The sequence below is a fragment of the Oreochromis niloticus genome, linkage group LG10, assembly GCF_001858045.2.
Source record: "Oreochromis niloticus isolate F11D_XX linkage group LG10, O_niloticus_UMD_NMBU, whole genome shotgun sequence".
Lineage (NCBI taxonomy): Eukaryota > Metazoa > Chordata > Actinopteri > Cichliformes > Cichlidae > Oreochromis > Oreochromis niloticus.
Window position 1 is genome coordinate 7,575,594 of NC_031975.2, and position 15,733 is coordinate 7,591,326.

Sequence of the window (15,733 nt, forward strand, 5' to 3'; positions counted from 1 at the left end):
TAACAAAGTAACTCCCCCTAAACCTAAAGTGGTTGTGCCACCTTTGGCAGCAAAAACTGCAATTAGGTGTTTGTCATGGAGGAATTTTGTCCCACTCTTATTTGCTGAGCTCTTTTAATTCAGAGACCACGCGTTTGTTGGTATGATGTTCTTTTAATTTTTTATCAAATGCTGTGTTGGTTTGACCCCACATGTAACGGGAGGCAGTCCTTCCAAAAAGTTAAGTTGCCTCAGAATATTTTCTCAACAGACTTGGATCATCAAGATGTTCTGACCTTAACTGAGACAAGTGAGGCCTGCAGTTTAGACGCTGCTCTGGGTTCTTTTCTGATTTTCTGGATGAGTCGGCGATGTGCTCTTGGGAGTAATTTTGGTAGGTTCCCACTCCTGGGAACGTTCACCACTGTTCCAGGGACAATGAATCTCCCCAAAGGTTCGTCCCAAAGGAACGAGTTTGTTGCCTTTTCCAGACTAATAACATGTCAGTGTTTTTGTTTCTGTTTCATGTTGTTTTTTTGAGATTCTTTAGCGTACTGCACTTTGTCCAACGGGTTCTATTTAAGTCGTTTCTTGATTCAACAGGTCTAGCAATAATTAGTCCTGGGTGTGGCGAGTGAAAATGAGAGGATAATCAGCAGCACAGAGGGTTATAAGTTCTATTAAAATCCCGATTTGTTTGTAGTTACAGTGCTGTCTTAACTTTGAACTATACTTAATACATAAACACATTTGATAGTTTTCTTTTATTTAGACAACCCAAATAAAAGGCACATAACATTGCGCATGTTTATGTAATAATCTGACAAACGTACATTTAAAAAAAAATGTAGGAATGTTTGACCTTTCTGCTAGTCAGAAAGCCTAGTGTCTCATATATACAAAATTATCAATGTTAATGTTCTAATACAAAAAATTTATAAAAAAGGTTATCTTTCACATCTATTGTAACTACCTTATCCTTGGAACTAAAATAGTTTTGTACAAAGATATACATTCAACTGCTTTCACAAGTGTCCTGGAATTTCCAATTAACCATTTTCCTTAAAAATAAAGAGATGTTCAATTCCACCAGAAATATTCAGTTTATCACATCATTATGGTTTCAAATTTGGCAAACAGGCTATTATAGTGTATCTACGTAAATATAACCAAAAACAAACAAACAAAAAAGCTAGACTAATATTTTGTTTAAAACAAAACTTGGGAAAAAAAAGACAAACATGCATATTGCATTTTTTCAGTATAAACTCAGTCAACTCAGAAGAGCTGAAACACTGCTGAGATGCCATGGCATCCGCTAAAAAAAACAAACCAAAAAAAACAAAACAGGTCAACAGCTACAGTGTTTGGGATCATGCATTGTCAGTCTCGTCCTGTTGTTTCAGTGGACACAAACTTGCATTTGATTAAACAGTTCCCAGCCACATACTGTACCTATGCAGACTGAGACTTAACAGGACTTTAAAGGAAATGTAAAAAGGTAAACAGCATGTATTCCATTGTACAGTAATTTATCATTTTAAATGGACGGCTATTTTAAAAAAAAGAAAAAGAAAAAGTCTTGGACAACTTCTTCCTCACTGAAGTCAAATCCCATGATGCCAAATCTTTTAGGGAATCCAAAAAGGTACATTGAGAGGGATCATGACACGTGGTAGATATCAGTACAAAAAGAACCGTGTTCATGAGTAATGGGGCTTTTCTATACGTTTCCTGAGTGAAGCATCCTTAGCATATGGTAGGGGATGTAACAGAAAAAAATTAAAATAAAGTAAAACAGTGTGCAGAAGAGTCAGCCAAAAGTATGCCGCTTTAAAAAAATAAAATAAAATAAGGTGACACTTAAAATCAGACCTTGATTAATGAAACATTCAGTTTGAAAATCATTACTGACATCCACTGTGTAATCAAAATCACCAACACTTTGAGGGTTGGATTTGAAATTTTAAAAGTTAAAAACTGTTCAAGTGTTCCCTCCAGATTTTTGTTTTTGTTTGTTTTTTGAGCAGTACGTTTAGTCACCATCCTGGTGACGGGTAACAGCCTGAAAAAGCTTCACTGCAAGGCAATCCTTTCCACAATCAGCCACTAGATGGTGCTCAAGTGCTTGCTGTTGCTGCAAAAAACACTGAGACGCCACTTTGATCTTCAATAATACTGCTGTTCACCTGTATGCAGGATATGCTTTCAGTGCAAGACTCGTTCCATTCTGAATTCATGAAGAAAACAAAAAAAATTAACACTACAAATAGGAAAATAAAAACAGAACTTTGTGTGTCCGTACATATAAAAACAAAATAGAAATATTTCATAGTCAAGAGGACAGTGTCTTGATATCCACTTGCTAAAAGCAAAAATTAAAACGCTGACGTGGAAAATACATTACTATGTCAACTGTACAAGTTAGTCAGTGTACCTCAAGAGCATACCTATTATCTGAGAATACAAAAGAAATGCTATAGCAATGTGAAAAAATATTCTTCCATGCAAGTGGAAGCTGCTGTCCCTTTTACTAGACTCATTTCCTATAACATTAAATAGTGATTAGCAGGCTATAGTTAAAAAAAACCAAAAAAAACAAAACAATATACAAAGTAACACCCAGAGACTTTGGGAGAGAACTTGTAAAACATCAAATACAGCAATCTATAGTTATTGCTTCAGTTCATTTCCCATCTCCCTTTTACAAAAAGCACTGATGTGTTTTCCTAAGGAGTCCTCGAGGATGAGGAATCCTCTCATTTGTCATAATACAAATCACAGTTTCATCGTTCTAACTGACTACACTAAGTCTTACGGCTGTCCTGATTTCAAGATCAATCCTACTCAAATTCTACTCTTATTCTGCGTCCCATGCCAGTCACTTAACCTCGGTTGGGACACAGCTGGGACTTGGTGAGCTCCTACTGGCCCCGCAGCTCGTGTAAATATTCACTTCAGAGCTCGGAGAAGTGAGCGCTGTTCTAGGTGAGAAAGAGCCGAGCCCGAGGTTCAACTGTGAGGACAGGAGTCTCTTGTTTCACTTCATTTTCCCTTTCTTCCTGGCCAGTTCACCTTGCTCCCTCCTTTTTTTTTTCTTTTTCTTTTTTTTTTTTTTTACCAGGGTGGGATGAAGGCAAGACTTGGGAGAGAAAAGGCATGCTATCCACTGGCCTCATAGCGATGTTGAGCGGCCCGGCTATATTCATAGGCATCGGGGTTGTGATCGCGACGGGGTGGGCGATATTCATAGGCGCGGTCGCTGGGATGTTCACAGAGGCGATGTTGACGGGCCCGGTGATGGTGACCGGGTGCTGGAGGCTGACCGGAGATGTGATGTTGACTGTGTTGGTGCTAATGTTCATTTGTGCGGCGATGGTGACGGGGTTGTTGTTGTTCGCATTGCCCCGGTTCATCGCTGAAGTGATGGGGGCAGAGATAGTCACAGGTGTGGCTGAGGCAGAATTGCAGACTTCGTTACCGTCTGGAGAAACCCAAGAAAAAGCATTTGACTTAACTTTGCAGCATTTAGCAAAAACAAAATAAACACCATTATCTTGCACTTTCCACAAATATTACGCCAATAGCGAGGATCAGCGCAGGTGAGTGGTGCTCAACATGTACAGGTTGACAGCTTTTATGACAGCTGCAGCGGTATTGTGACCAACAAAAGGATTCTTGCTAATACATAAAGAGACTGGCATTTAATACATATTTTTTTTTTAAAAGTCCGCACTCTTGAAAAAGGCTGCAAAAAACTACAAAAGAAACGAGCATGAAATTTTAGGACAACGCCTTAGGTGGTTTGAGCTAGTTTCAAAAACCACATTTTTTCTAAAAAATGCTTTCCACTTGAAGCTCTGGCAAACTCAGCCTGCATGATATTACTGCCTTTATCCCTTATTGCTTACAGTAATGCGAAGGCAATATGCAGGAATTGGTTTCCATTGTTTTTAACTGCACTGCCCTATGATGCTGCTGTATTTGCTCCCAGTGTGTGACGAACCTTTGTTACAGGAGTTAAAGTTGGTCTGCCCGTGAGTCTTCAGGTGACTGGTGATGTAGGCTGCGCTGAGCATCTTTCCGCAGATGCTACAGGTGACTTTGCCTTCATGTCTAATCATGTGGGAACGGAGTCTGTCTTTGGTGGCGAAAGCAGAGGTACAGGCCTGGAGTTGCACAGCAGATGGGGTAAAAGGTCAGTGCAGTGAAATCACGATATTAACAATGATAAAAAAAAAAAACAAAACAAAACAAGCTGCAAAGTAGCCATTTTTCTCACCGTTACTTGACATTTAAACGGTCTTTCTGAGGAATGCACATGCTTCACATGGCAGCTCAAGTGGTCTGGCCTAGATAAAAATGACAACAAAAACATGGTTAATGTTTAAAGATGATGCATTTGAGTTCCATTAGATATAGATGAGACAATTTGTACTTTATTATGTGGAGATTTATTTATAATATGGTTTCTGTAACCTAACAAACAGCTGCATAAAACATAACTACCAGTTGTAGGGCTGGTATAACGTCTGCTAACACTTTTAAAAGACTTCACCAAGTCATTTGACATTTATTTTGCTTGTGATTTAACCAAACCTATATGTTGTTATAAGCACTTGTATGTACTATAGTTTACTAAAGGCGCATCATGGACGTGCACAAGCATAAAGGGAAAAGCCTAACATGCATTACAAGTGCAGAAGTGTACGGATGTGCTCTGTTTACTTAGATAATGAGGGGATGGGCACAAAAAAATCCAGAAAAATTCAGTCAATGGTAGTTAATTCTCCATGATCAATCGTGCGTAAATTTGTTTGACCTACTTTTGAACACACACAGTGAAAAGAAAGGACATTTTCTACAAGATATTTGAATAAACTGACAGTTTGATTATTATTGCTGTGCTTAGTTCCTAACATCCTTGTTATTACACCCATATGAAAATGACATGAATGTGAAGTTCCAGGAATTTGCATCTCTCTCTGAGGATTAGAAGACCACGTATGCTACAACTGTTGTTCAACAAACAACAATAATCCATGGCTGTGCTGAATTGTGTTTCTGATAAGAGCATGTAACTGTGCCACAATATTATGTGTATATATTACAGGTATTAAAAACTGCCTTTAAGGGAAAACAATTATAACTGAGCATATAGAGAAGATAAATATTGCTCTTTTTCTTTAATTGTAAGACCTGCTTTGTTATAGAACTTTAAGTGGGGATTTGAGAACACTTAATATTTACTTACACCCCGACTGTACTGATATACCATGTCTATTATACATTAAAAAACACTGAAAACTGGATTAATAAATTGCTGAAACTTGTCTTCTGTATTCCAAGTGTTCAAGCTTAAACTCAATCTTCATGTGTTTTTATGTCAAACTAGCTGGAAAAAAAACAACATATATATAATTTGAGTTCACAGGAAAACAGCTTGAGATTTACAGGGAAAGGCCAACATTCACAAAAGTCTTCGTGGCACTGATCCTCCTGTCAGCATGTCCGTTCTAGTGAAGCTGTGAGCTGAATCATGTTAGAAGTGCCATAATGGAGTGAGCAAGGACTACTGCTTTGGCAGCTGCTTCCAAACCGGAAAGTTTCATGCTGCTGGATTCCTTTTTTTTTTCTTCTTTTTTTAAATACAAATCAGAGGAGTCAAGTAGGATCTTCTCATGGGTGCCATGAACCGGAATAAAGATTTTTTCTTCCCCTTGCCCCACTGACGAGGAGAGCAGACTCCAGACAGTGCCTGTCTACAGATCTGGCTGAGTGGCAATGACTCAGTGCCCTGTTACTCAGTCCTCATTCTCACTTTCCAGTATGCTGATGAATCGCTGCCCGACGTCACCATGTTGGAGGCATGCCTGAGATTGCCCTATACAGCACAGTGCTAATGTTACCGCTTGGCCAGGGTACACTGCTGATGTTTTTGTTGAAGCTGTGTGTTGCGGCACACAGCTTGCTGTTTTTTTGGGGGTTTTTTTTATGTTATCACGACTCTGCTAAATCAATACTGATTTATGTACACATCAGGTTTAACAAACACTTGGCTTTTAACAAAATTTTAAAAGTATGCCACTATTAAACCTTCTTAAAGTCATTACTTACTACATGTTAAATGTGTTGACCTAAACATTACCGCATGGTTCAGTGAATTCCCAGGGGAAAGAGTCTGTGACATGCTGGCGGGAACTGCAAAGTGACAAGTGACGCCTCCCCCTCCCTTGGTACTTCACTGGTGCTCTTCCATGTGCGACTTTTTAACCATGTGGTTGAAATGGCGTGGGGGGTCATTACAAGTACAAGTCTAAACTGCTAACTCCAGCAATAAACAACAAAAAAAGGCCACGTTGGAGCAACACGGACACTAGATTGACTTATATTGGCTCTATATCAAATCATAGTGGGGCTGACTATTCCAAACACCATGACGTGAATAATTCACTTACAAATGTACAAGCAGTTCAGTGTACCTTTGGTAAAGCATGAAATATGTAGCATCTAGCATTTGCATTCAAAACCAACTGCATGCATGAAAGATGGTAAAATTTAATACTTCAGTCTATTAAGCATGATTTTTTTTTCCCTTAGCAGAAGCCATTTGTGGACTGCCAAGAACACACTCATAAAAGACAGGTTGTTAGAATGTATTTATCATTATTTATTTATTGAAATTCTGCATAGACAAGTCAGGACTTTTCCCTATGACCCCGGAATGCAATCACCAGAGGGTGAAATTACTTTTTGTCTCCCCTCCCATAAGAATAAATTAGCTCTCAGACGCACATTTCCTGTTTATAGTAGCCTTGTTACTTGTTGATTAAAAGCATAGGAATAGAGCAGAAGGGTTGTAAAAACAGCGCCATTTTCTCATCAGTTTACTATTTTCTTTTGCCACTCTGTACTATCAGTGTTGCTGACATTCTCACTGCCTACCAAACCCCTTGAAGGACTGATCACATGTACACATGAGGAGTCCTACTAGCTTCTTAGTGCACTCAGTTTCATAATTCCACAAACAACCTAAGTAAACTCATCCCAAACAAACTAGTGTCTAGTGCAATGACAAGGAGGGATTCCCAGTTACCCTGGAGAACACTGTGTCAAGTTTGTGGACAGGCCGATTAGCTTAGCTGGAGAACTAGTAAATAAAACCTAAAGCACTTCATTTCTTGCTCCATATTTGGGGGCTGTTCTGCATCTAAAGTTGTCAATAAACTGACAGCTCCTGCTTTAGGAGACCAGCTGTAGTATAAGACACAAGCAGCAGACTACTAAGTTGGTACTCTTCATATGGACATTTTCCATATCAAAGGCAAGACTTCATTGTTGGTTTTGAACCAACAAACACTTCTTGTTGTTATCTCACACACTTTCATCACAACTGAAATGCTCTTGCAGCTGCCAGTAGTTGATTATGGTAAGCTAATGGGTCCAAGCTACTGTGGTTTTATCTGCAAGTGTGGAGCTTGAAGCCTAACAAAATGGATGCTTGTGGGAAGCCAGCTGCCACAACAAGGTAAGGTTGTTTCTAACATCGTTGAGACCTTGGTGGCCATAATGTGTTTTAAGGACTTCTTGTTCTTCTTATCAGTGCAAATTATTTTTTGTTTGGAGGTTTTTATCTCAAAAATGACATTTAGACCATCTATTATCTGCATGGTGGTACTGTATAATATAGAATGTTATGCCATTATCTAAGAGAAACTAAAACTTGATCCAGCACCTCACAAGCTAAATGATTGTATTTTAAAACAGTAATCTTATTTCCCTATGGAATTCCTGTGTCAGTCTGAATCCCTATGACAGACCTGTTTGGCAGGATATTGGAAAAACAAATTCACATTAGAGATGCTCAATGTGGAAAATTCATTTTTAACTAGAGACATACTGAACAATTTAGGTGTTCAATTAACAAATACAGACAGGTGACTGAAAGGAAAAACTGACAGCAGCATTATCAGTCAATCTCGTGGAGTTGAACTATTGCCTCAACAAGTCCATGTCAAGGCACACTGAACCATTTTGATTCTATTTCTTTTAATCTGCCCATTTTTTTATGCATTAGGATGACTGTTGTACTAGTTTCCTTACAGATCAAAGTACAAAAACCTGATTCTTACCTGGAAAAGCCTTTTCCACACACAGAACATACATAGGGCTTGTGGACACCCCCATCGTGAGAGCGAACATGGTAGGTCATGCGGTCCTTCCTTTTAAAGCGTTGCTGGCAGATGGGACACTCAAAAGGCTTCTCGTCCGAATGGGACAGCTTGTGACGATTCAGGTGGTATACGTCGCGAAAGGCTTTGCCGCACATCTCGCATCCATGGTTCTTCTTGACAGGTTTGGCAGGTTTCTTGGGGACATTTTGCTGCGGCACATTGCCCATTGCAGGTGATGTCATGATACTTGTGCCTGAGGAAACAGAGGTTGTTGCTGTGGAGAGGATGCCAGCTACTGTAGAGATGTAGGAAGAGTTGCCGTTGTTTTCTCGTGGCATGGTGCCGATCATTGGGACCATGGTGGGGGCTGTTTGGGCTGTCTTCTTTGGACGTGAAACCATCTTGATACCGGTGTGGCTAGACTCATGACGTCGCAGGTGGTAACTGTCGCGAAAGGCCTTGTTACAGTAGCCGCAGACGAAAGGCGTTTTGCCTTTGTGTTCTTTCTTTATCACAGGCACTGGAGGCCGCTGACCACCTCCGCTGGCGACATTGTCTTTGAGGAGCTCAGCAGCATTGGCAGGTGGCTTCTGGTCTATTTGGATAGGCAGGACAGGCTTCTGGTCAACTTGTTCAGCTCCTGCATTGAGAAGTGGTAGCAGGCTGTTCTGGGCCACCTGGTGCTGGTGGTGGAGGGCTTCATTGGCCTGCTGATGAATCAAACACAGAGGGTTTTGGTTGAATGAAGATGAATACCAGAATTTTGGTTAAAAAACTAAAGTAACAAGGCACTAAAGATAATACAAAAGACTTAATAATAAGAAAAATATAAAGTCGCCACAGTCTAAACCCCCCCCCAAAAAACAACCAAACAAAAAAACCCAACAAAAAACCATAATGACGACCAGGAAACATTGCTGCCAGGTGTACCCTCATTGGAAACTCTGAAAACTCAATAAACACAATATGTGTTAGTACTCTGTTACAGAATACAAAATAAGAACTAGATCGGTTATTAATGAGGCTGGTGCTGCATGCCACTAAAGCAAAAGAATCCACATGTGCCGGATGAAAAAGGATACCATCGAGACGGTGCTGATTCATCATGTGACTGCAAAACAGGCATACCAAATAAGAGCCATAGCAGAGCACAGTTTAACTGCCAAGAAGGCTTCTGAAGAGCAGGCCATTAGCTCAGGTACCCGGCTCATTTGGGATATACAATGGAGCAGAAGTACGGTTAAGTAAAGGAGTTAAATGACAGGAAAATAAAGGGCAACAGACTAAATAAAACTTTACATCTGGAATAACTGCTTTGAGATTTTTTTGCAAGTACAAGTACAAACCAATGCCAACTACTGCCGCAGCACAAATGGGATGAAATGGCTGGTCGTAATTAGCAATAGCAACAAGATGCTAAGCTGAGTTTTCACTCATTTAAGTAATCAAATTTCCTGACTAAATGGATCAGACACAATTTGAGTTATGTACGATTGCTGTGACCTGCTAAAATCATCCTACACATGACTGTTTGGGCGTACTTGGGGCAGAACAGTCTTATTTTCTTTAAAAAGTGACATCACAATAAATATCAATGCAGTTTAATTCAGTTAAAAAAAAAATAAAAATCTAACACACTTCTCATAACAATTCATTCTTTTCTAAAATTTCAAGTGGTTTAGTTCCATGGATTTATTCTACCACTTCTTTTAAATTGAAAATGTGTCTGTCATCCCTCAGTCAAAGACAGTATTTTTCTTTTTTCTTTTTTTTTTTTCATATCATATCCAAATATGGAAAAAAAAAGAAACACGGTTAACACCGTTTTTTCAGTGAATGGACAGACTCAGGACTACTGTGTCGGTGTTGTCAACGACCAGCGAGAAAAGCAAGCTGAAATACTTGACCTTTCTCTTTGAGGTTCAATCATCCATCGAAGAAGGCTAGCCAAGAAAAAAGTTGCAAAAGAGGAGACGGGACAGAAAAGAAAAATGAACCTCACAATGTCCTCCTTATGTCATCTAGCCTATTGTGAAAGACACAAATCTGAGCAGTGATGCACTCGGGCCTCAGCAGGGGATCTTTGTATGCTCATCTTCATTGATTTGGCTCATCTATTCATGGGACGGGGACATTGTTTATCCACACACTACTCAGCGAAACTAGCCGTCATTCCTACATATGCAATGGGACCTGGGAACTCGAGGAGAATGCCACCCATCCATTTGTCTGAGCACCTGCTTACACTTGCCACCTTCCAGGATTAGTCATCATCATGCCAATGCTAACCCGTCCACTGGCACACCAGGGGTGGGGAGAGCTTTATGTTTGGGTTGGAGGGGGGAGGTGGGGTACTAGCAGTGAACCCCCCTTTGTGAAGCTTGTGAACAGCAGACGTAGCCAGTGCAGACAGCCTGGCCCTCTATGCAGAGGTGCAGGGCCTGTAAGCTGCTGTGCCTTCATGCAGCTCTGACCATTTTGACACAAATGCGCTCTGACAACTGGGGCTGCTCCCTCATAAATAACATCAAAATGGAGGGAGTGTCCTGATGGCTCCATGGGCCACTGTAGGCTTGAATTGCGCTCATGGTCTGAGTTAGATTATGCGCCGTCTTTCTTTAGTCTTTTGTGCCACACTCTACAGCTGCTTGCCGAAATCTCAATTTTTCCATCACAGGCCAAAACTGATGACAGGGATGGAAAGGGGGTCAGAGGAAGAAACAAAACTTCTAATTACATAATTTGTTTTTCAAGTACATCTAATTTTTGAGTTTTTTTCTAGGTCCTTCTTTCAAGTTCTGAATGTTTTTGGCTGGCGTATAGTTTGCTTAGTGGGCAAACTTCTGAAATGTTGTTAATCCTCTTATTTTTTTTATTTTTTTTAATGATCCCAAAAAGTTTTACCTCAGGGATTCATTTGGTAAAGGCGCATTTTTTCATACAGATATTTGAGTTCTACTAAGAGTGAACAAACCTTTAAGGATTTAGTTTGACATTCAACAGAGGCTAGTCTTCTAAACATCCAGAATGGGTGGCATTTAACACCCCTATAGCTAATAGGTGTGCTATATTACAATGAGCAATCGCTGTGACATCAAGACAAAACATATGTCAAAATAAATAGATACATTTTAAAAACTCCATAAAAATACAATGTATCCAAAAAACTATGAAACTCAGAAAACCTAAATTGCGCCTAAACATCTACAAAAACAGCCAAGCAGATATACCCTGCATTTCTGATGCAACCCATTTTACAGACCTGTGCTTTTCATTTGAGTCAAAATGACCAGAAATATATTGTACCATAAAAACATGAACCTTCCATATGAGCAGTAAAACATTTGGAACTGATTCTCAACAGCACCAACAAGCCTCAATTTCTTTTTGTTTAAACAAAGATAATAATAAGTAATATACATAACATATTATGACATTTATTTTTTAAAAAGTAATTTAAGTAACATAATAATAAGAGGGGGCCAGTGACAAGCAAAATACTGTGCATGTTGGTGGAGAGAGAAAAAAAATATAATACATGATATTGACTACCACGTCTAAAGCTCTAGCGAGAGCATCCAAAACATGTTTTATATAAACAGTAATTGTGCAATTTCAAAAGGGGTTGTTTGTTATGAAGGTCCAGTTTTAAGCAAAACAAACACTGGGAGTTAGTGATACTTGATAACATCCATCACTAACACCACACTTATGCACGCTCTTTCAGTGTCATGTACGTTGGGTATTATTTCAAGCCAATGTGATTACTGAAAAATGTAATATTATCAGTACAGTCTATTCATCTGGAGAGTGTCATTTTGTTACTGAGATTGGCCATCTGAATGTTTTGGTAAAACGGCAAAACAGAAACAAAGAATCTTTTACACAATTTCCACTTACCATAAAGCATTAATTTTCACTGAGGGTTTCTGAGTGACTATTGCAGTTTCTGGAGAAAGCCAAAACTGAGTTTTGTGCACACAAGGATTGCGTTATAACTTTTCACACTTACCTAAAAGGGTTATTAATGTAACACTTCACATCCAGATTCAGACTGCTGAAAACAACATGATTCACCAATTTTCCTGAACATAGCCTCACAAACACTGGAACCCCCCCTTTCCTCTTTTTAACATGTTTTCCCCACATTGCGCATTTATCTGACAGAAGGATATACAGCTGGTAATATTTAAGCTGGTTTACGCAACAACTCTGGTCCTTTTAAACACCTGACAAAGCTTTTCAAAAAATATCACCAATTTTCATATAAACTTCTTGTTTACAAAAAACAAAGAACCTACAATGTGCTGAAAAACAATGAAGTTTAAAAAGTGTTTCAAAATGTTCCAGGAGCCTGAATTTAAAGGCACACTGATTTACATGAAACTGACACAGTAACAGTGTGAGGTACATAATACACGCAGGGCCTCTGGCTAGACGCCAGATACTGCATGACAAATGACATTGTCTGTCTGCCTTTTCAATTATGAAGAAATAGTACACAAAGATGTGAATGAACAACCACTCCGACAGCAGAGCAAAATATCAGAAATACGGGGAAAAAAAAAATGTGTCCAAACACAACTTAAGATGGATTTCTTTAAACTATTTGCCAAAGTGAGCTATTCAGATTCTTTGCAACCACTGGTGTCCTCACACTAAGCAGCGAAAGCTTAATCGGAGCATTAATGATCAGTTTTATCCACACTTGAGAAGACTTTTAAAAGGAGAAGTGGCTCTTTAGCATGAAAACTTTAAATTGTGCACTTCTAATCAGCACATCCTATCACTATTCCCTCTTACTTGTTTTTTTTTCTCTCGTTGGCATTAACATATTTATTACAAAAAATATATTACTATTAGACAAAGGTTGCAGTACCAACTACTGCAGCAGGTTTAACTCTAGACCTTCATCTGATCATTAAAGCCTGGAATAAAATGAAGTTGTTGTGAACATTACGAATGTAGATTTGATGGGTTTTCTGAAAAGTAATTTTTGGGAATGATCCTGAAGTTACTGGGAAGTTCCTCCCACGAGGAGAACTTTGCAACACCCACTGAAGTATTAAGACAAGGCGAAAAATTTATTTCAAGCACTGGAAGTACACAAGAGACCGCAGAATATTTGTAAACCTGGAATAAGGGTGCGTATTGTGAATGAAAACTAAAAAAAAAAAATGTATATTTATATTGCATTGGGATTACACAAAAACGGACTCAACTGTAAAACATTAAATCTCTATCCTTACAAAACCCATTTTCTCCATGTTCACGAGCTCATTTCTTTTAGCGTAAGGCCATGGGATTGAGAAGCTCACAAATAAGAGTGAACAATAGCCTTCATTCTTAGCACATATTGAAATTCACTAAACCGTGACAGATATCACTCTAAACCGCAGCACTCGCTTTCCTTCCCAGCACGCATTTATACATTTCGTAACGCCGTTGCTAATTTCAAATGCGCCTCTTCGCTGCTAGTGTTAGCTGATGTTGTGTGCATAGTTTGAATTCCTTTCCACCACGGTCACCAGAATAAATAGCTTAGTTAATAAGCAGAGAATCTGCACAGCGCTGGTCGTCAAGTCGTGTAACGTTAGTTTTGCAGGCTCATTATGGCAGCCTCGCCCACATTAAGCTAAATTAGCCAGCGAGTGTAATTAAGGTAGCCCGAACATCGTTAGCTACTTGGCTAGTTAGTGTCGAACCGGCTGGAGCAGGCGGAAAGTTCACCGCGGACTTGAGAACCGCCGTTAGTAAATCTCAGCAGCTATAAAACCTCTGTATACACTTAACCAGAGATTTGCCAAATCTACAATGCGTGTTCTCTTATCCACGCTACATTGAAACATGTCGCAGCGTTACATCTCATTATCCCACGGAGCCTGATCAAAGCCTTCAGTCAAAGGGGGGAAAAAAACAGGTCTGTCTCGATTGTAACGGTGCAGTGGCGTCTCCTGCTTCACTCCAAGTGATCCCGCATGTTTGGCTCCGGCTAGGCAAACAAACTTAAAAAAAACAAGGAATCACAAACGCTGTCGAAGTATTAAACGCAAATACCCAAATATCGTCGGGATAAGAAAACATGCCGCTTTTCAAACAATGCTTGGAGAGATTAGATTTTTTGTTCTAGCGTCATTCCCAAGCCTCACAGCTGGAAGCCTGGATTCATATACCATTGTTTTGCTTGGTTACTTGTTCTTGGTATTAATCGTTTAAAAACTGGATTTACCGCTAACATATGCAGCCGTTTGCAATTCTACGGTTGTTTTATTAACTATTCCGGTTTCCCTCCAAAAGAGACAACTTACTTGAAAAAGAAACGTACTCCAGCTCGGCTCCATTTCCACACTTACTAATTCTGTAGGAAACCTAGTAGAAGCCTACAACAAAGCAACCAAACATGGCAGCTGAAACAACTTCCGGTGACCTCAAGGGCTGAACCACTTTGCGCAGGATTTGGCGGGGTTCATTAAATTTCGTATTTTGAAATGAATTCGTACGCGTAACTCGTGAAATATAAATTAATCACCAACAGGAATAGCAACTTACGATGTATGTTGAATTCAAATTCATAAGAGATTGTATGAATCGTTTCCTTGTTATTACGATAGTAATCTGGTGGCGTTGGATTTTAAAAACACCCCCCTGGATGGTTTTTGCTGATGCTGTGAGGGGAATTTGTTATATTAGATTGTCGCATGTGGCTGGGAAATGATTGCGTTTCAGTAACGTTTCGTCCTTTTTAAAAGGAAAAAAAAAAGATGCTAGCGTGTTGTTCTGCATTACAAATAGTTGGGCGGTCGACTTTCCCACTGTGCCAAGCGTTTCGTTTTAAACGCATCGAGAAGTAATTTGAGTGCGAGTTTATTTTCATTCATGTAATATGGATGAATGAAAAGGCAGAGCCATAATATCATAAATGTAGTTTTTACGTCATGTACACTTGGGTTAAAAGTGATTCTAGTTCCATCTTTCATTATTACATGCAGAATTTGGCTCTTAGTATTTATCACAACCTCTTGAGATAATGATGCAAGCCTCAGATATGCTTCTGAATAAATGAAGTCTTGTATATGCTGTTTTTTTTGCGTGGGATGACTTGTACATTAAACAAAAACAACATTTTTATATAAGCTCTTAGAAAATGAAAATTGTCACTTTCTGAAAAAAAGGTTTTCGTCCTTTATTTACAATTCACACACACACACACACACACACACACACACACACAATTCAGTGTAATCCTTAACTGTCATCCAAATGTCAATTGTCATTCACCATCCAACTATAGAAGGAATGGTAATATGTTAGGGACTCAGTGGTAACTGACAGGGCCACTGGGAATGAGTCATAGTTTCCTTGTATTATCCTGGTGGTGTGAGTCAGATAGGTTTCATTCCTTAATCTTAGTCAGGTGATAAGAAAAAGTTGATATGGCATTTTTCTTTGGAAATGAATAATTCATTAACATTCTCCACTGAAGTACACAAAGAAGTCCTCATAGATAGAGACAGACAGTATAGTTTAAAAATATATGGTAAAGCATACATGACTAAAACAAAAAAAGGTACAGAGACTGC

At 39.2% G+C, this 15,733-nt stretch overlaps 1 protein-coding gene across 1 annotated transcript; it reads right to left on the reverse strand.

Annotated features, from left to right (window-relative positions):
* Positions 1 to 724: 724 nt before the first annotated feature.
* On the reverse strand, positions 725 to 14,610 carry LOC100693805 (vascular endothelial zinc finger 1). The gene is made up of 5 exons (XM_003450428.5): positions 14,462 to 14,610; positions 8,112 to 8,863; positions 4,262 to 4,331; positions 3,986 to 4,148; positions 725 to 3,463 (listed from the first exon to the last, which is right to left on the reverse strand). The coding sequence occupies exons 1-5, from the start codon at positions 14,492 to 14,494 to the stop codon at positions 3,051 to 3,053; spliced, it is 1,431 nt and encodes a 476-aa protein (XP_003450476.2). The 5' UTR covers positions 14,495 to 14,610; the 3' UTR covers positions 725 to 3,050.
* Between the last annotated feature and the right edge of the window lie 1,123 nt (positions 14,611 to 15,733).